This window comes from Vigna unguiculata, chromosome 3 (assembly GCF_037176805.1).
Source record: "Vigna unguiculata cultivar grain cowpea cultivar isolate G323 ecotype 2 chromosome 3, ASM3717680v1, whole genome shotgun sequence".
Lineage (NCBI taxonomy): Eukaryota > Viridiplantae > Streptophyta > Magnoliopsida > Fabales > Fabaceae > Vigna > Vigna unguiculata.
The window spans coordinates 66,378,573-66,393,122 of record NC_140794.1 but is presented as its reverse complement, the minus strand read 5'-3'; the positions used below and the strand labels follow the sequence as shown (position 1 = coordinate 66,393,122).

Here is a 14,550-nt window from a genome sequence, read left to right as displayed (position 1 = left end):
GGAATTTACTTTTGTGAGTTCTAGTTATTTATTTGTCGAGCGAATACATCAAATTCTAGTAGTAATTTTCTATGCTAAAACTTTGGTGTTTTGTGGTAAATGTGGATTGTTGCCTATTAAAATATTGGTATATGAGATGTAATTGATATTATTTATATGAGGTTGAGTTGATATTGCTTAATGCTAATTCAAGGAGAATTAATAGTGAATTCTTGTGGTGTATATGCATTGATATAGGGATCGAGTTGAAAGTTATTCTAATACTCTAATTAAGTAGAGAAGAATGGGATATATGGTGAGAGGAGTAAGAGGTCTTAGTCTATGGATTTTACCTTGACCAAAGAAATTAACAGACTAACCTTATATGTGATAGAGTATAACTCTTTGTTTATCGCTCTGCAGAGCATTATTGCCACTATAAGTGCACAACTTACCAGTATCCAATATCAATGCAAGTATATAGATAATTGAGTCATATTTTTAGGTCTTTGTATGAAATAGGATTATTGGTTATGTATGATTTAAGTGATTGTATTCTTTAATTATTAAAAAAAATTGCATATTATTTTATCCTTCTTCTGTGGTTTTGTCTTCGTTTGTCTTTATTTTGTGGTGATGAATCATTAGTTAGGTTGGTGAAAGATTTTAGTGGAAACGGTTATAAGTGGTTAGTTGTGTATAGAGGTAGAAGTGATTTTTAGTTGATTTGTATAAATGTTATATTTTGATCTTTTATTAATATATTTTATACATTATTTTATTTGTTTTTAATCCTAAGATGAAAGATCATATTTTATTAGTTTTTAAACTGATAAAATTGAGATATTACAAATATTATGTATAATGTACTTTTTTAAATGTTGTTAATTTTTTAATTAGTATAGGTAATTAGAACCGGAAGATGTTATTTGCACATTTTTAAAGAACATATCATTTAAAATAAAAAGGTTTTAAGATCAAAGTGATTCAAGTGAAAAGATTTAAATGATTTGTTATTTATGTAGCAAATAAATTCTTCCGTGTAATGGGGAAGAATCAAAAGAAAAGTTTAGGACCAATGATTATGGTGGTAAGTCATAATCATCCAAATCAGATTCGTATATTATTTGATTGCTAAAAAAGTTGACTACATTCCACCATCTACGCCTACCAATAAAACAATTGTACAACTTCTCATTCATTCGTGCTGCCAAAAATAAATAAAATAGATGCTACATAATCTTCAAATAAATGTTTTAAAATAAAATAAATCTTCTCTAAACATTCTTTAATCTGGTGAAAATAAACAATTTGGAATTTTTCATGGAGTTTCTGTGAACATAAATCATCCAATTTGAGGACCACGAAATTTCAGAACAAAGGAAGACGAAAACTTCATAATCACCACGGGTTTTTCTTCTCTCGAATCCACGTGCCTTTTTTGGCTTTATTTAAATCGTCGACATTGTCACTTTTTTATTAGAGTAGTTGCAAACTTTTAATTAAGAAAGAGACTTGAGAGTTACAATATATTTAAAGGACAAAAATATCTAAAGAATTGTACACCAAACGAGATTATATTTTCGGTATGAAGAGAAGATTCTGAATAGGTTTTCAATGCATGCAGTGAATTCACATCTATTAACAATTTCCTTTATTAACATGATGATTTTAATTACCCTAAATTAGAAATAAAAAGTAAAAGGTAGAAAGAAAGGAAAAATAATAGAAATACCAAGACATTGACCACGCTCTTTGTGCTTACACTTACTGCTTTCGTTTGAGTTGTCATCTGATGTTGATGACGTTTTGTGGAAGTTATGATAGTTCTATTAATTCATGTCTTTTGAAGGACGTTGGATTTAGATTTCTTGGTGCAATGATCAAAATTCATATTAGATATCTTTGAAATATAAAAAAAAAATAAAGATTTAAAATGAATAATATAAATTGTACTATAAAGTAATGTTAAACTATAGATATTTTCTATAACATACAAAGGTTAGTTTATTAAAATAAATGTATTTGCTTGAAAAGGATCACCAATCAAGAACAAATATACAAATGAAGATAAAATAAGGGTAATTGGAGATGGTTGAGAAAAAGAAAAAACTAACAGCAGACAGAGAATGGTAATCCAAAGGAGAAGAGAGGACCCCTCGAATTGAATTTTTAATTTATAATATCTAGTATATTTAATAGAGATTTTCAAGATTATAAAGAAAGATTTCTTGTAGGAGAAACACTCCAATAATTACTTTTAACTTCAAATATGTTAACCAGATTTATGTAGACTCTACAAATTTAGGGACCTCTTGGTTTCACGGAAACACCTAATGGAAAATGGCTTGATTGTTATTGATACTACGATAACAGAACACACTGCAAAGATGTAAACACTTTTTTTCCTTCGCTTTGGGTACAGAGAATGTAAATAAGACACTACAAGATTACATCCAAAGAAATCAAATGATACCCAGCTTTCATATAATACAAAATCTTCAAACTCTAACCTTCCTATTTATGCTTATCATAGTACTATTATACCCTTCTGATATGGTGTGGCTGATCACGGAGCCAATTCACCTGAAATTTCTCTCTTCCTTTGCTTCAAGGGCATCAACTTCCTCATTGGAAAGTAGGTCCACAATAGGTTCATACACGTCCCACTCCTTTCTTTTCCTGTTTGCATTCAAGAAAAATATGCTCAAACCTGCCAACTTCTCATATTGAATTTCATATGCAAGACTATATATATACACACCCACACACACACATATTTGTTCCTGGCGCAAAGAACCCGTGAATGCATCATGTGATAGGACTCGCCAAGTTTAAAATCATAGAATTAGTTACAAAGTGGTTTTAGTTGGAAGGGCAATGACTTTAAGGTTCAAATAGTAGGTAGGATACAGGGGAAAATATTTGGACTGGCATTGGTCTGCCGAAGAAAAAGGAACCCCTTTGTGAAGGGAGAACCCTAGCCCAAAGGAATAGGAGTTATTGGAGTGGTGTCATCTGATTAGGAGAAAGTGAGGCATTGACGTACTAACCATTCTGCAAAATACTGATCAAAATCCCGACATGGTAATAAGTGGTAAGCTTAGTTGACCTTGTCATAATTTAAGCTTTAGGATTTATATATTATAAACAGATAAATAGAGAATGAAGTGTAAAAGGAATTTTTTATAATAAACTATAACACACACGAACAATTAACAAAAAGGCATTCCATTTCTCTGAAAAGCTCTAAATAGTCTTCATCTCAGCCAGGAAATTTGTTAAATAAAGAAAAAAAACAACAGCAGATTTACAAATTAAAATCATTTGAGGAAAAACTATATTTCCATATAATCTAACTCCAGTTTCAATCTCATTTCTTTTTCTATTCCACCGTCATTTCCAAACTTTTTTCTTTTTACAGATATTTGTATCTTTCTCTTGTTCGTAAACGCACAAGCCACAAACAAATATGTCACTAGCCATACTATGCCACTAATTTCCGAGCCAAGTTCTGAGGCTCATTAAATTTCAGCAGAAACATAGTGTTCCAATTTATAACAAAGACTTACCGGACTACACTAGATTTCGGACCAAATAACTTGACCAAGTCCACTGCTACAGCACCTCCTCTACTGTAAAAAATCATTGACGAACAAAAAAGACATGAATTAGGAAATGCATATTCACTTAGAATTATAATAAAATTGCACTTATCACGCGGTGCAAACTTCACACAAGTGTATGATAAAAGACCTGATCGGAGTATATTCAGCCCCTCGACGACCCTTCTTGCTCATTCTGCTTTCTCTTGCTGAGACCACACTTTGAATTGCGATCTAAATATGGAAACATAACGACTTTGGTAACTGAACCTTATATAATTCCTGAAAATGGTACATCAATAAACCAATAAAACTTACCTCATAAAGTTGCTCTCTGATAGCAAAGGCAATAGCTGGCTGCAAAGCAGAAAAAGCATTTTACAGTTTACTGTGATGAATTTTTCAAAAATGTCTGTGTGCTTGTGCATGTTGAAAAGAAAGCAAGAAAGAAAAAGAAAATTCCATTGAAAAAAGCAAGAATACAATACCTACATTACAACAAATTGTTTCTTACTATAACATAATTTTGCCTATCTAACAAAATTCTATTATACTCCCAAGGTCTCTAACAAATCATTGTAACTCATTACTAATGAAAATTGGATATACTTACTCCAACCTCAGGATCTTCAATGCCCATGTCCTTGCAGAAGATTCTAGCAAACTCTTCAGGGTCACTCTCAAAGTTGTTCAAGTCCTAGAATTCAATTATTTTAGACACAAAACCGAAATAAACCCAAACAAGCACGGCAATGTTACACCACAACACCTGTGTTGTGCTCCAACCTTACCCATAAAAACTGGTCCTTCACAAGCGTATGATTAACACGAAGATCGAGCTGCAAACAGAAATAACGTTATTTTGTTAAAATGCAAAGCAAGCACTGAATAAAACAAGAGAAACACAAAATGGCAACAAAGAGAGACCTTGATCGGAACAATCTTCTCCCCAGCATACATATCCTGGCCTTCATAGGATCTAAACTCCAAGAGCTGTGACTGATAGGAATTGATCACATAAATTAGGCTAAATGCACAATAATAATAGTAATAAAGATTTAACTGCTAATTTGAACACTGTGAGTCCATTTGGATGAAACTTCTCTATAAGCATTTCTTGAAGAAAAAATAAAATGAAACAGACTAGTTTATCTACAAGTTAGGAATCAAACTTTAAAGAGGTTAATAGGAGATAACTTCTATAAATTAACTTATTTATAAAATAATTCTACCTTATGGAGAAACAAATTTCATGTTTCTTTCTTTTTTATTATTGAAATTTTCATAAAAAAAAAAATCTTCAAACAGATCAAATGTCTATAAAATTTTACACCTTAGTGTCTATACTTAAAAATTACAAGTTTTAATCCCTAATCTTAAATACATTTTAGTCCCTACCAATTAAAAGGGTGTAAAATGTAAAAGGAATTTATAGGAACCAAAATGTGTTAACAATAAAAGTGTATGTAAAGGGTCTAAAACAAGTAGATTGTCTAAAACATTGTAAAAGAGAAATTAAACCTAATCTGAAGAAAAGCATACAAAAATGGTAATGTGTGTACTTGAATAGATTGAGCAATTTGTGTAACAAAGGCGGGAGGGAGCTTCAAGTCTTTAACAGTCCTTTTTGCAAAGACCACAACCTCGGAGTCGGGATCTACAATGTCGGAATTCAATCAACGAAATGAATAAACAAGAACAGCAAGATGAGCAGGTTTTGTTTGAAATTACCAGAAGGGTTCCAAGTGAATGCGTCTTTGTATCTCTGCCCTTCTATTTCGATATCCAATCGAATGGGAACCAAGTTCTCTGCAGTTGGCCTGTGCATTAATCATTCATCACGCATTACAAAAACCAACAAAAATCAAACAGTTTCAATTGTTAAACTTACATTCTGAACTTAACAGGGTTTCGATAGAAACCCGAAATCGGGGTTTTCATGCTCTCCCAATACGTATGAACGAATGAATGATTACGACGCCGTTTTCATGCAAAAGATTCACAAACTAACTTGCTCTGCGCCCCCAAAACCAAAATCAAAAACAGCAGAAAAATATCTTCTTCCCACACTTACCACTCCGCAGTTTCTGCGTCTAATTTTTATTTTTATTTTTAAAATTTTTACAAGTTTCAATTATCAGATTGTAGGGAATCGACTTGTTCCGTTTGGGCCGGGACCCAGGCCCACAATCTGCCTCCTATTTAGCGTGATACCCACTACGTTTTTTGCCCCGTCTGAATAATATGAATACATAAAGAGTACGTTTAATTAAGTTCTTAGTAATTTGTTTAGATAAATTTATTAAAAGAAATTACTTTTTAATTATTTTTTTAGTTAAGTAGATTGTTATTTTATTCTATTATCTCGTTCATTTATATTTATAAAATAAACATCGTATAATTATGTGATTAACATAATAATGATAATACATGTAATATAAAATATTTTATTATTTATATTAAAAATGTGTTAGATAATTATAATATTATTTTATATTAATCATAAAATATTATATTTTTAAACAAACGAAAACAAATAAAATGACAGAACAATATAAGGGCAACTTTATTTTATTAATAAAAAAGTTTATTCATATGTATTTTATTAAACATATAATTTTTTTAAATATTTAATAAATTAAAAAAATAAATTTTAAAGTATTCACTATTATGAAATACTTAAAACTTAACTAAATATGTAGATTGCACATAACAACACCCACATTAAAAATAAAAATGAGGGTTTTTCATGATACCATTAAGATAAGAGTGAGTGTGGTAGAACTATGGTAGGATTAATTAGGAACTTATCCAATTTCAAAGGATTGCTCTAATTAGAGATGGCAAATAAATTTGTCTTCATGGTTATTGTCTGAATTTGTTTCCGTTTTGATGGGAAATCACCGTATTGACCGGGTATGAGTATAGATATTGGGAATCCCCGACTTTTTCAACTGGGTATGGGATGTACATATCCCTGCTATAATACTCGTTCCCGCGATGTCTTCGTCCCCATTTAAATTATTAAAATATTCATAGTTAATTAAGTAATCCTATATATATATATATATATTCTATTTTTTATTTCTTCTAATTATTTGGTTTGTTATGAAACTCATTCGCATCTAGTATATTTTTCATCTTATGATAATCTTTATGTAGTTATGTTAGAATGATGTATGTCAATTAAAAAAAATTATGTCTTACATTTGAATATTTCTATTATGTTTTAATATTTTTATTTATTATATATTTTTCTTTCACACGAGAATGCTTAATATTCTTGATTTAATTGTTTAATAGCATAAACATTTTATTTATTAGGTAATATAAAAAAATATTATTTACTTATTATTATTCATTTTTATTTCATTTTGATAACTTTTTTGTTTCGCTAAAACAATTGTCGTTATTTCTCAATTGAGTATATATGTTGATCTTTGAGAAGTTTTCTTAGATCTTTAAGGTATTTTTCATCTTATCATACCCTTACTTATACATTTGTTTTTCTTTGTGCGATTTATTTCAAAAGTCTCTCAAATTGTTTCTAAGACATACATTTGTTAAAATATTTTTATTTATTGCTTATTTTCATCATGTAGAATATTATTCCGATATATTTTATCTAATTATTTTTATTTTTTAACTCATTATCAATCATACTGTAATCTTTTCACTATAATTGTATAAATAAATTTTATTTACTATATTGTAAAAATTTAATGTAATTGCTATTAATATTTTTTTATTACCATCCAACATATATTAGAGTTCAAAAGATATAATATCTATGTTAAAGTTTTATTATTGTGTTTATTATTTGTTCTTTGTGTCATTTTGATAAAGTGATGTATTATAACTTTTATTAGTGATAAAAAAAAAGATTCATTCAAATTTAAAAAATTGAAGTAAACAAACATTTAAAATATATTTTAATTTGAACTTTTGTTTTTCTTATATATTTTTTTAAAAATATTTTTAAATTTTATCAACTAGATTTCATGATTGTTTGCAAATTTAATAAATGTTTTGGTTCTCATGAGATTTTATTTGGTATTCCAATCTAAAATATAAATTATAATTTATTTCAAAGTATTTGATATCGAAAAAATATTCATCCTCCTAATATTGAATATTTGATAATATTATATTTCGCTTACCTTAATTTTTTATTATATTATAAAAATTAATTAAGATTAATATTGAAATAGTAAAAAAACGGGTACAGGTATAGGTACGAGATTATACCCGTTATCCGATAACCATTAGATTTGAAGATGATGATGAAAATGAATTTTTTCTACAAAGATGAATATGAAATAACAAAACTCGTCCCTGTCTCGTCCCGTTATCATCCCTGACTCTAACCAAAAGTTTAGTGAAATCGTTCATACGAAAGATTTAATATTGCATTTGTTAGAAAACAAAATAATATGAAATCACATTTTAAATTGTATTTGTTATTTTATTTTATATATTAGTATTTCATTATGATAAAAGTTTTAAATTTATCAGATTATGTAAAACATATATAATATGTTTTTGACTATTTTTTTTAATATAGACATAGTCATGGTCAAATTATTTTATCATTAATTTAGTGTTTCAACGGATGAATGACAGTATTAAATTTTATTACATTCAATCTAATAATTAAAATATCTTTTGTAAAAGAAAATTCAAGCATAATAAATAAAAAAATACTTATATACAAATTGCAAGTAATTAGCCTACACCATTATAATACACCTCTTACAGATACGTTTAGTGTTTTTTTATTTAACTATTTTATTGTTTGATAAATTTGTTATATTTTTAACCACCTTTTTTGTGTTGTGTTGAATAATTTTATTTTTTAATAAGTACAAATATTTTTTTTGATAAAAATACACAACTACATAAATAATCTTTCAAAATATAATCATCTAACCTTTTCTACTTAAAATAATTATGAAAAATATTTGTTTAGAAACCGTATAGTTTAAATTTTAAAAATGCAGATACATTTCTACTCATTTTTATAGTGATAATAAATTTTATTAAAATCGATTTTCAAAAAAATCCTTGAATATTATTCACTATTTTTGTTTTTTTAAATGTTCTTTTTTATTTGTCATTTTAAATTTGAAGATAACATTTTTCTAGTTATATATTTAATTTAATTAATATGAAGAGGAAATTATATATATGTGGAGAGAATATACAATGACAAATAAAGGTAGATATAAGAAAATTGAAATATATAATTAATCCATGATAAATAAATATATTTCGAAATTTTTTATATTAAATTTTTGAATCACCGTATGGATATAAATAATACTCATTTTTTTAAAGGTATTTATCTTGTTTCCATTTTCAATCTCATATTTATCTTGGTATTAAATTGCTAAAATTATTTTAATTTATTTTAAACTAAAAATTTATATTAATTTTTTTTGTTAGTTTTGTAATTTATTTATAAGATACACCTGATATTTTTTAATCTTTTATATAATTATTTTTATATTTATCCGATTATTTAATATTTTTATTTGATATTATATAATTATAATTTTTTTATATTTGATTTCCGAAAAAGAAAAAATGTGAATAATTTTGACATTAAATACCTCATAATATCATATTTCTTTTATTGTAAATTTTTTATCTTTTATAAAAATAATATTTAGAATAATAAACGAACGGGTATGGGCTATTCTCTGATAAGGTTGAGAAAAAAAAATTATACCTATTGATATGAGTGATATGAGGATGAGATAAATTCTTATGCAATAATGGGATGGAAAAATCAAACCCATATCTGCCACACTGCTAACTCCTTTAAAATTGTACTAAAAGTTAAAAAAATTAAATATTTTTTTTTATGTGAGTGAAAACATTTTAAGAGACTGTTACAAAGTACAGAGCTAGAAGTAAAATAAAATAAATTGTGAAGTAAATTCCTTAAAAATTCCATGTTACAAGAACAATGAGAATCTTTGAAATTCTTAAAAAACTACAACAACTTATCAATAAGAAAATGTATAAAGACTTTGTTTTTTTAATTTAATTTCTAATTTATACATAAACTAATTCGAATTTATACAAACTTCATTTTCTTATGATTATTTTTATTGAAATGGAGAGCAAAAAAAACCTTCATGTATATGAATTAAGTGTTATAATGAATACTTTTGTACTGAAATTATAATTGATCATATGTTTATGGTATTCAAAGTTGATGAAAGCAATTGAGTTCCTAAATGGATTGTAAAAGTTTGTGTGTTTGGGCATTGTGATGGAGATGAAAGATGAGAATGAAGAGGTATCAATGATTGTCCAGATGAAATATCATTGTCAGTAGGTGAATGTTTGATGAACAATCAAAATGAGTACACTTCTCTGGCATTGTTTAATTCATGGTTAGAATCTTCCTCAAATCATGACAATGAAAGCAAAACCACTGTTCTTGACACGAGGGGTGTGGACACCATAGGCATCATTACGTTGTACCCAACAAAGCCAAACACATCAAAGCAGAGACACCAGAAAAAAGGTCCATGTAGGGAAACTAGGAAAATCATACCTGCTTTTTATGCTTCCACTATTAGCTTTGACACATTTTAAGCAACACACGCTTTTCAGTATTTCGTATTTCAACTTCAAGGTAAATTTCACACAACGAAGCTGCAATACACCACAAAAACAATTGACCTACCCAACCCTCAAATTCTTCAAGCTGCATTATAGGTAAGAAGATAAAAGGGAGAAGCAAGAGATAGGTCCAACCCAAAATCAGACGACTCTATTATCAAACTCTACCTTTCTATGCACTGAATTGACTATTAGGTAAGAAGAGCTATACATCTATATTTTTTGGTGTATAAAGCTATTAGATATGGCAATCACGGGATCCATTCTTTTTGGTGAAATGTTTCAACGCCTTTCACCCACCTATAATTAATTTAACTAGATCTACAACAAAAATTTATCAACAACGAAAATTCAGGAGGAGCTTCTGTTGTGTTGTGCTGTGTTGTATACATTACTAAATAAACTAGCTAGCATCTGTCAGCTCTCGTGATCTTCAACCTCTTCACACTGTTCAAGAACATCCTGCATTAATTATCAGATGCAAAAGAAAAAAAAGGGTCAAACAAAATACACTGGAAAATGGAGCTAATAGTAAGATTCAAGAGTTCAATTTTTGAGAGAAAATATGCATATCACTTACTCCCACGGCACATCTCCAACCATCATCCAGTCCCCTTCTTGATCCTCATAAGTTAGCACGTGAAAATTCCCAGAACCGAGTGGCTGAGAGTTTGGACCTGAAAAAACAAAAATTGATCTCTAAATATGATGGTCCAAAAGAAGGTGCAGAAGGAACTGATTTCATGAGGGTTTGAAAATGCTCACACAGAATGGTGGTCCTAAACATATGGCCTAGAGTTTTCACTAGTCCGTCATAGCTATAATGTGCCATCAGATTTAATTTTCTTCCGATGGGGATTCCTTCCATGTAGACTTTCACAAATAAAGAGGGTTTCTGGCTGAGATGGCTTTGTTTCCCCACAAGGGTGCTCCTCAATATGGACTTAATTGGTGGCCAGTTGAAACTCTCCTCCCTGATAACAGATTAACATGTTAATGCAATTAATCATATACATACATGCATCACCATATATATCCAACACGAACAACAGGATCAAGAAGATCAAGGAACGGAAAAGAATCCAAGGTTAGCATTGGCGTGGAGAAATAGATAGGAGAGTGTATCTGTTTACCTTGGTGTTGAATTGAAAGGTGGTTCAGATTGAGATGAAGGAGATATGCTGAGACCAAGTCTGAGGTCAGTGCTCAAATCAGTTCTGTTTCTGCACACACTCGATGAAGGGGACGAAGAGGGTGGTGGAGTTCTAGAAGGATGGTTGTTGCTATCAATGGAAGAAGATGAAGATGATGATGACTGGGTATGAGGAGCATCGATTTCCTCTAATGTCCCCATATCTTCCAATGAATGAAACTGATCAAGACTGAAAAGAAAAGCCGCCACCTTAGGCTCCTTATATATATATATATATATATACACACACACAACACATAACACAACAGAAGAAGCTACTTTAAACCAAAAAGAAAGAAAGAGAGAGAGAAAGAGAGAGAGAGAGAGAGTGATAAGCAAATAAATAAGCAAAAGCAAAGCCAAGTCAGACATTGAGCAGACTCTCTTTGGTTTTGATTTGCCCTGAGGGTGGGCGACATGTCCACAAGGCCTAAGTTACACGGTCTTTAATTAATTACTTGTTTTGAAGTTTTGGTTGGTTGGAACCAACAAAACTTGTTTATTTTAATCAGCTCTTAATCATATTTCACCCCTCTTCTTGTTTATTATAGTTTTGGAAGCTTATAATTTTATTTTAATCAACTCTGCCTTCCATGGAAGATGTCTTCACATCATCATGGGAGGACATCGGGTTTACTATTATTAAACTGGAAAGAAAAAGGTGAATGCTTTGCCTCTATGGTCATGTCATGCACACCATGTACCATATCATCAATAAAATAAGAAACAATACAAAACTAATTTCTGCTTGTCTTTTCAACACCAATATTATACTAATGTGTGTGTGTGTGTGTATTATAATAATCCATTGGAGAATTTAGTGGGTTTTCATGATTCTCTAAAATATTGGACTACAGAACATAGTTTTGTTTGGTGAGTGGGAGCTTTATGATTTACATGATGTGAAGAAATGAAAGGGATTGAGAGAAAAGTTTTTGAATTTGTGCCGTTGATGTGGTGAAAATCTCAAAAACCAGTCCACTTTGAAGGGCTTTATAGGCTCTTAACAATTATGGTGTGAATTGTGAGAATAGAAAGAGGTGAAACTGTTTTGGATTGGATGTGGTAAATATAACTAAAGTTGAAGCAAAGTGATGGCAGTGCATAAGTGTTGGAAGAGAATGATGGAGACAATGTAGAAGGGGCATTGAATTGAAGAAGGGCATAGGAAGTTAGAAGTAGAAAAGAATTAAATTGACAGCTTGATATACAGCATCAGCAACCCCAGATAGGGAAGTTGGAGTAACTATGATGTTCAGCCATATGTAGCAAACTGGAACGCATTAATTGTAGCTAAACACTGGTGCATTTCAAACGTTGGACACCAGTACAAGAGTTGTCGTTCTTGTTCACAGGTTAGTCTACACTGAGTTGTTGAGCTGTTCAGTTTCAGCATCAGATTCGAGTTACCACTTGTTTTTTTGCCTTTCAATCTTGTTTCTCTTCTTTTCTCTTTCATTTTGTTAGACTTCGTGCAACAACTCAATTTGGAAAATATGGACTCATCCTTACACTGCCATACTCACAGCATAATCCAAGCCAACCACTAATAATAATAATAATAATAATAATAATAATTTTTTTATTTATTTTTTTAAATATGGTTAAATTATAATTTTGCTCTCCTGCAATCTACTGTTTTAGTTCATTACAAAAGGCTAAAATATAATTCTAATAATAAGTAATTTTGGTGAATGTAATTAATCTTTATCCTTAATTTTTAATATTATATTTATCACTTATGAATGTTAATTTAAGAGTGTTTATCTTAATATGATTTCGGTCACTTCATTGAAAACACGTGTATTTGTAATTGTTCGCATCAAAAGTACAAAAAGACACAAAATTTAAGAAGATTTTATAGACTTGATTTCAAAATTATGGCTTTTCTGAATAGATCTATTAATGAGAGATTATATGAATTGATCTAAATCTAATCTCAACTTTCAACTTAACGTGAACAATCTCCTCTTAAAAGTATAAACTCCTTTTATATTATTATATTACTTATGAAGTGAAATTATGCATTTACTATAAATTAACAACTCTAATTGAGAGTAAATTTCTTTTATATTATTACATTGCTTCTCAAATGAAATTATGTATTCACTACAAACCAACAACTCTAACAGGTCCTTTTTAAGGGAAGATTCATTAGGAATAATTGATAGGTCTTTTTGAGACTAATTTTCTTTTATATTATTACATTACTTCTCAAATGAAATTATGTACATTCACTACAAACCAACAAGTCTAATAGGTCCTTTTAAGAGATGATTCATAAGGAATAATTGATAGGTCTTTTTGAAAGATGATGCATCAAAAAAAAAAATACATAAACGTAATATAAACTCAATTAATGTAAAATTAACATTATTTTTAACCAAGAGTCTTACAATAATAGATTTTTCTTCTTAAATGATACTTAAACTCATAATTAATTCCAACATTAAAATCATGAAACAAAAATATACGCTTACATCAAAAGAATCTTTGCTATGCTCTTCTGCAAGTAAAATTTGACTGCATGAACTATCGTTTTATTACAATAATAAATTAAAAATGTTATTCAAAGAATTATATAAGCTAATGTTGATCTCATTTATCATGTGTATTTTCTTGGTCAATGCTTGCTGGATATCGATCATTGGTTTCATTTCGTATTCAATTCGAAATAAAATAATTTCTTCCGCAGCTAAAATTTTACTGAACAGATTCCATGCCTTAAATTATCTTCTTATTACAATAATAATGAAAAATGTTTTAAAAAAAAATTGTTGTTGGTTGCAAAGGAGGCAATTCAAATTGAAGAGAAAGAAATTAATTTCATAAGCTTCTTCGTTTTTATAAAAAACTTTGGTCAAACCAACAAAATCATGTTAAAAAATAATATAAAACCATAACATAGTAGTGTAAATGAGGTGAAGGTAATCAATTTTTTTATACGATAAAATCCATATAATAATAATTTATTATTTAATAGAGGGAAGGTGTGGAGTGGGGCTATGAGGATGAAAGATGGAATAAAGAGAAAGAAAAGAAATGGTGAGACAAAGAAACATGATTTAAAGTCTGAGTCTCCTCTTTGGAGTTTGCAGACTAGACACACTTCATTCTCTCTGTTACATGTTTCTTCGT

The 14,550-nt window shown here is 29.1% G+C and overlaps 2 protein-coding genes across 3 annotated transcripts; both read right to left on the bottom strand.

Annotated features, from left to right (window-relative positions):
- Window positions 1–2,313: 2,313 nt before the first annotated feature.
- BSH (transcription regulatory protein SNF5, putative (BSH)) lies at window positions 2,314–5,686 on the bottom strand. The gene is made up of 10 exons (XM_028061253.2): window positions 5,476–5,686; window positions 5,316–5,404; window positions 5,147–5,241; window positions 4,512–4,583; window positions 4,376–4,423; window positions 4,198–4,281; window positions 3,903–3,941; window positions 3,736–3,818; window positions 3,552–3,614; window positions 2,314–2,661 (listed from the first exon to the last, which is right to left on the bottom strand). The coding sequence occupies exons 1-10, from the start codon at window positions 5,523–5,525 to the stop codon at window positions 2,562–2,564; spliced, it is 723 nt and encodes a 240-aa protein (XP_027917054.1). The 5' UTR covers window positions 5,526–5,686; the 3' UTR covers window positions 2,314–2,561.
- Window positions 5,687–9,884: 4,198 nt separating this feature from the next.
- IAA31 (indole-3-acetic acid inducible 31) lies at window positions 9,885–12,187 on the bottom strand. 2 transcript variants are annotated; one of them, XM_028062268.2, is made up of 5 exons: window positions 11,783–12,187; window positions 11,354–11,602; window positions 10,986–11,194; window positions 10,801–10,897; window positions 9,885–10,682 (listed from the first exon to the last, which is right to left on the bottom strand). In XM_028062268.2, the coding sequence occupies exons 2-5, from the start codon at window positions 11,572–11,574 to the stop codon at window positions 10,628–10,630; spliced, it is 582 nt and encodes a 193-aa protein (XP_027918069.1). In that variant the 5' UTR covers window positions 11,575–11,602; window positions 11,783–12,187; the 3' UTR covers window positions 9,885–10,627. The 2 variants fall into 2 exon arrangements, with proteins under 2 accessions (XP_027918069.1, XP_085526964.1); XM_085670838.1 differs by lacking the exon at window positions 11,783–12,187 and having other exon boundaries at window positions 11,354–11,730.
- Between the last annotated feature and the right edge of the window lie 2,363 nt (window positions 12,188–14,550).

Coding starts and splice junctions, on each gene's coding strand:
- BSH (XM_028061253.2), bottom strand. CDS start 5,525: ATGAAAACCCCGATTTCGGGTTTCTATCGAAACCCTGTTAAGTTCAGA. Junction 5,405..5,475: donor AACCCTGTTAAGTTCAGAAT/GTAAGTTTAACA, acceptor ATTAATGCACAG/GCCAACTGCAGAGAACTTGG. Junction 2,662..3,551: donor CCGAAATCTAGTGTAGTCCG/GTAAGTCTTTGT, acceptor GAATGCAAACAG/GAAAAGAAAGGAGTGGGACG.
- IAA31 (XM_028062268.2), bottom strand. CDS start 11,574: ATGGGGACATTAGAGGAAATCGATGCTCCTCATACCCAGTCATCATCA. Junction 10,898..10,985: donor GTTTAGGACCACCATTCTGT/GTGAGCATTTTC, acceptor TTGTTTTTTCAG/GTCCAAACTCTCAGCCACTC. Junction 10,683..10,800: donor GTTGGAGATGTGCCGTGGGA/GTAAGTGATATG, acceptor TAATTAATGCAG/GATGTTCTTGAACAGTGTGA.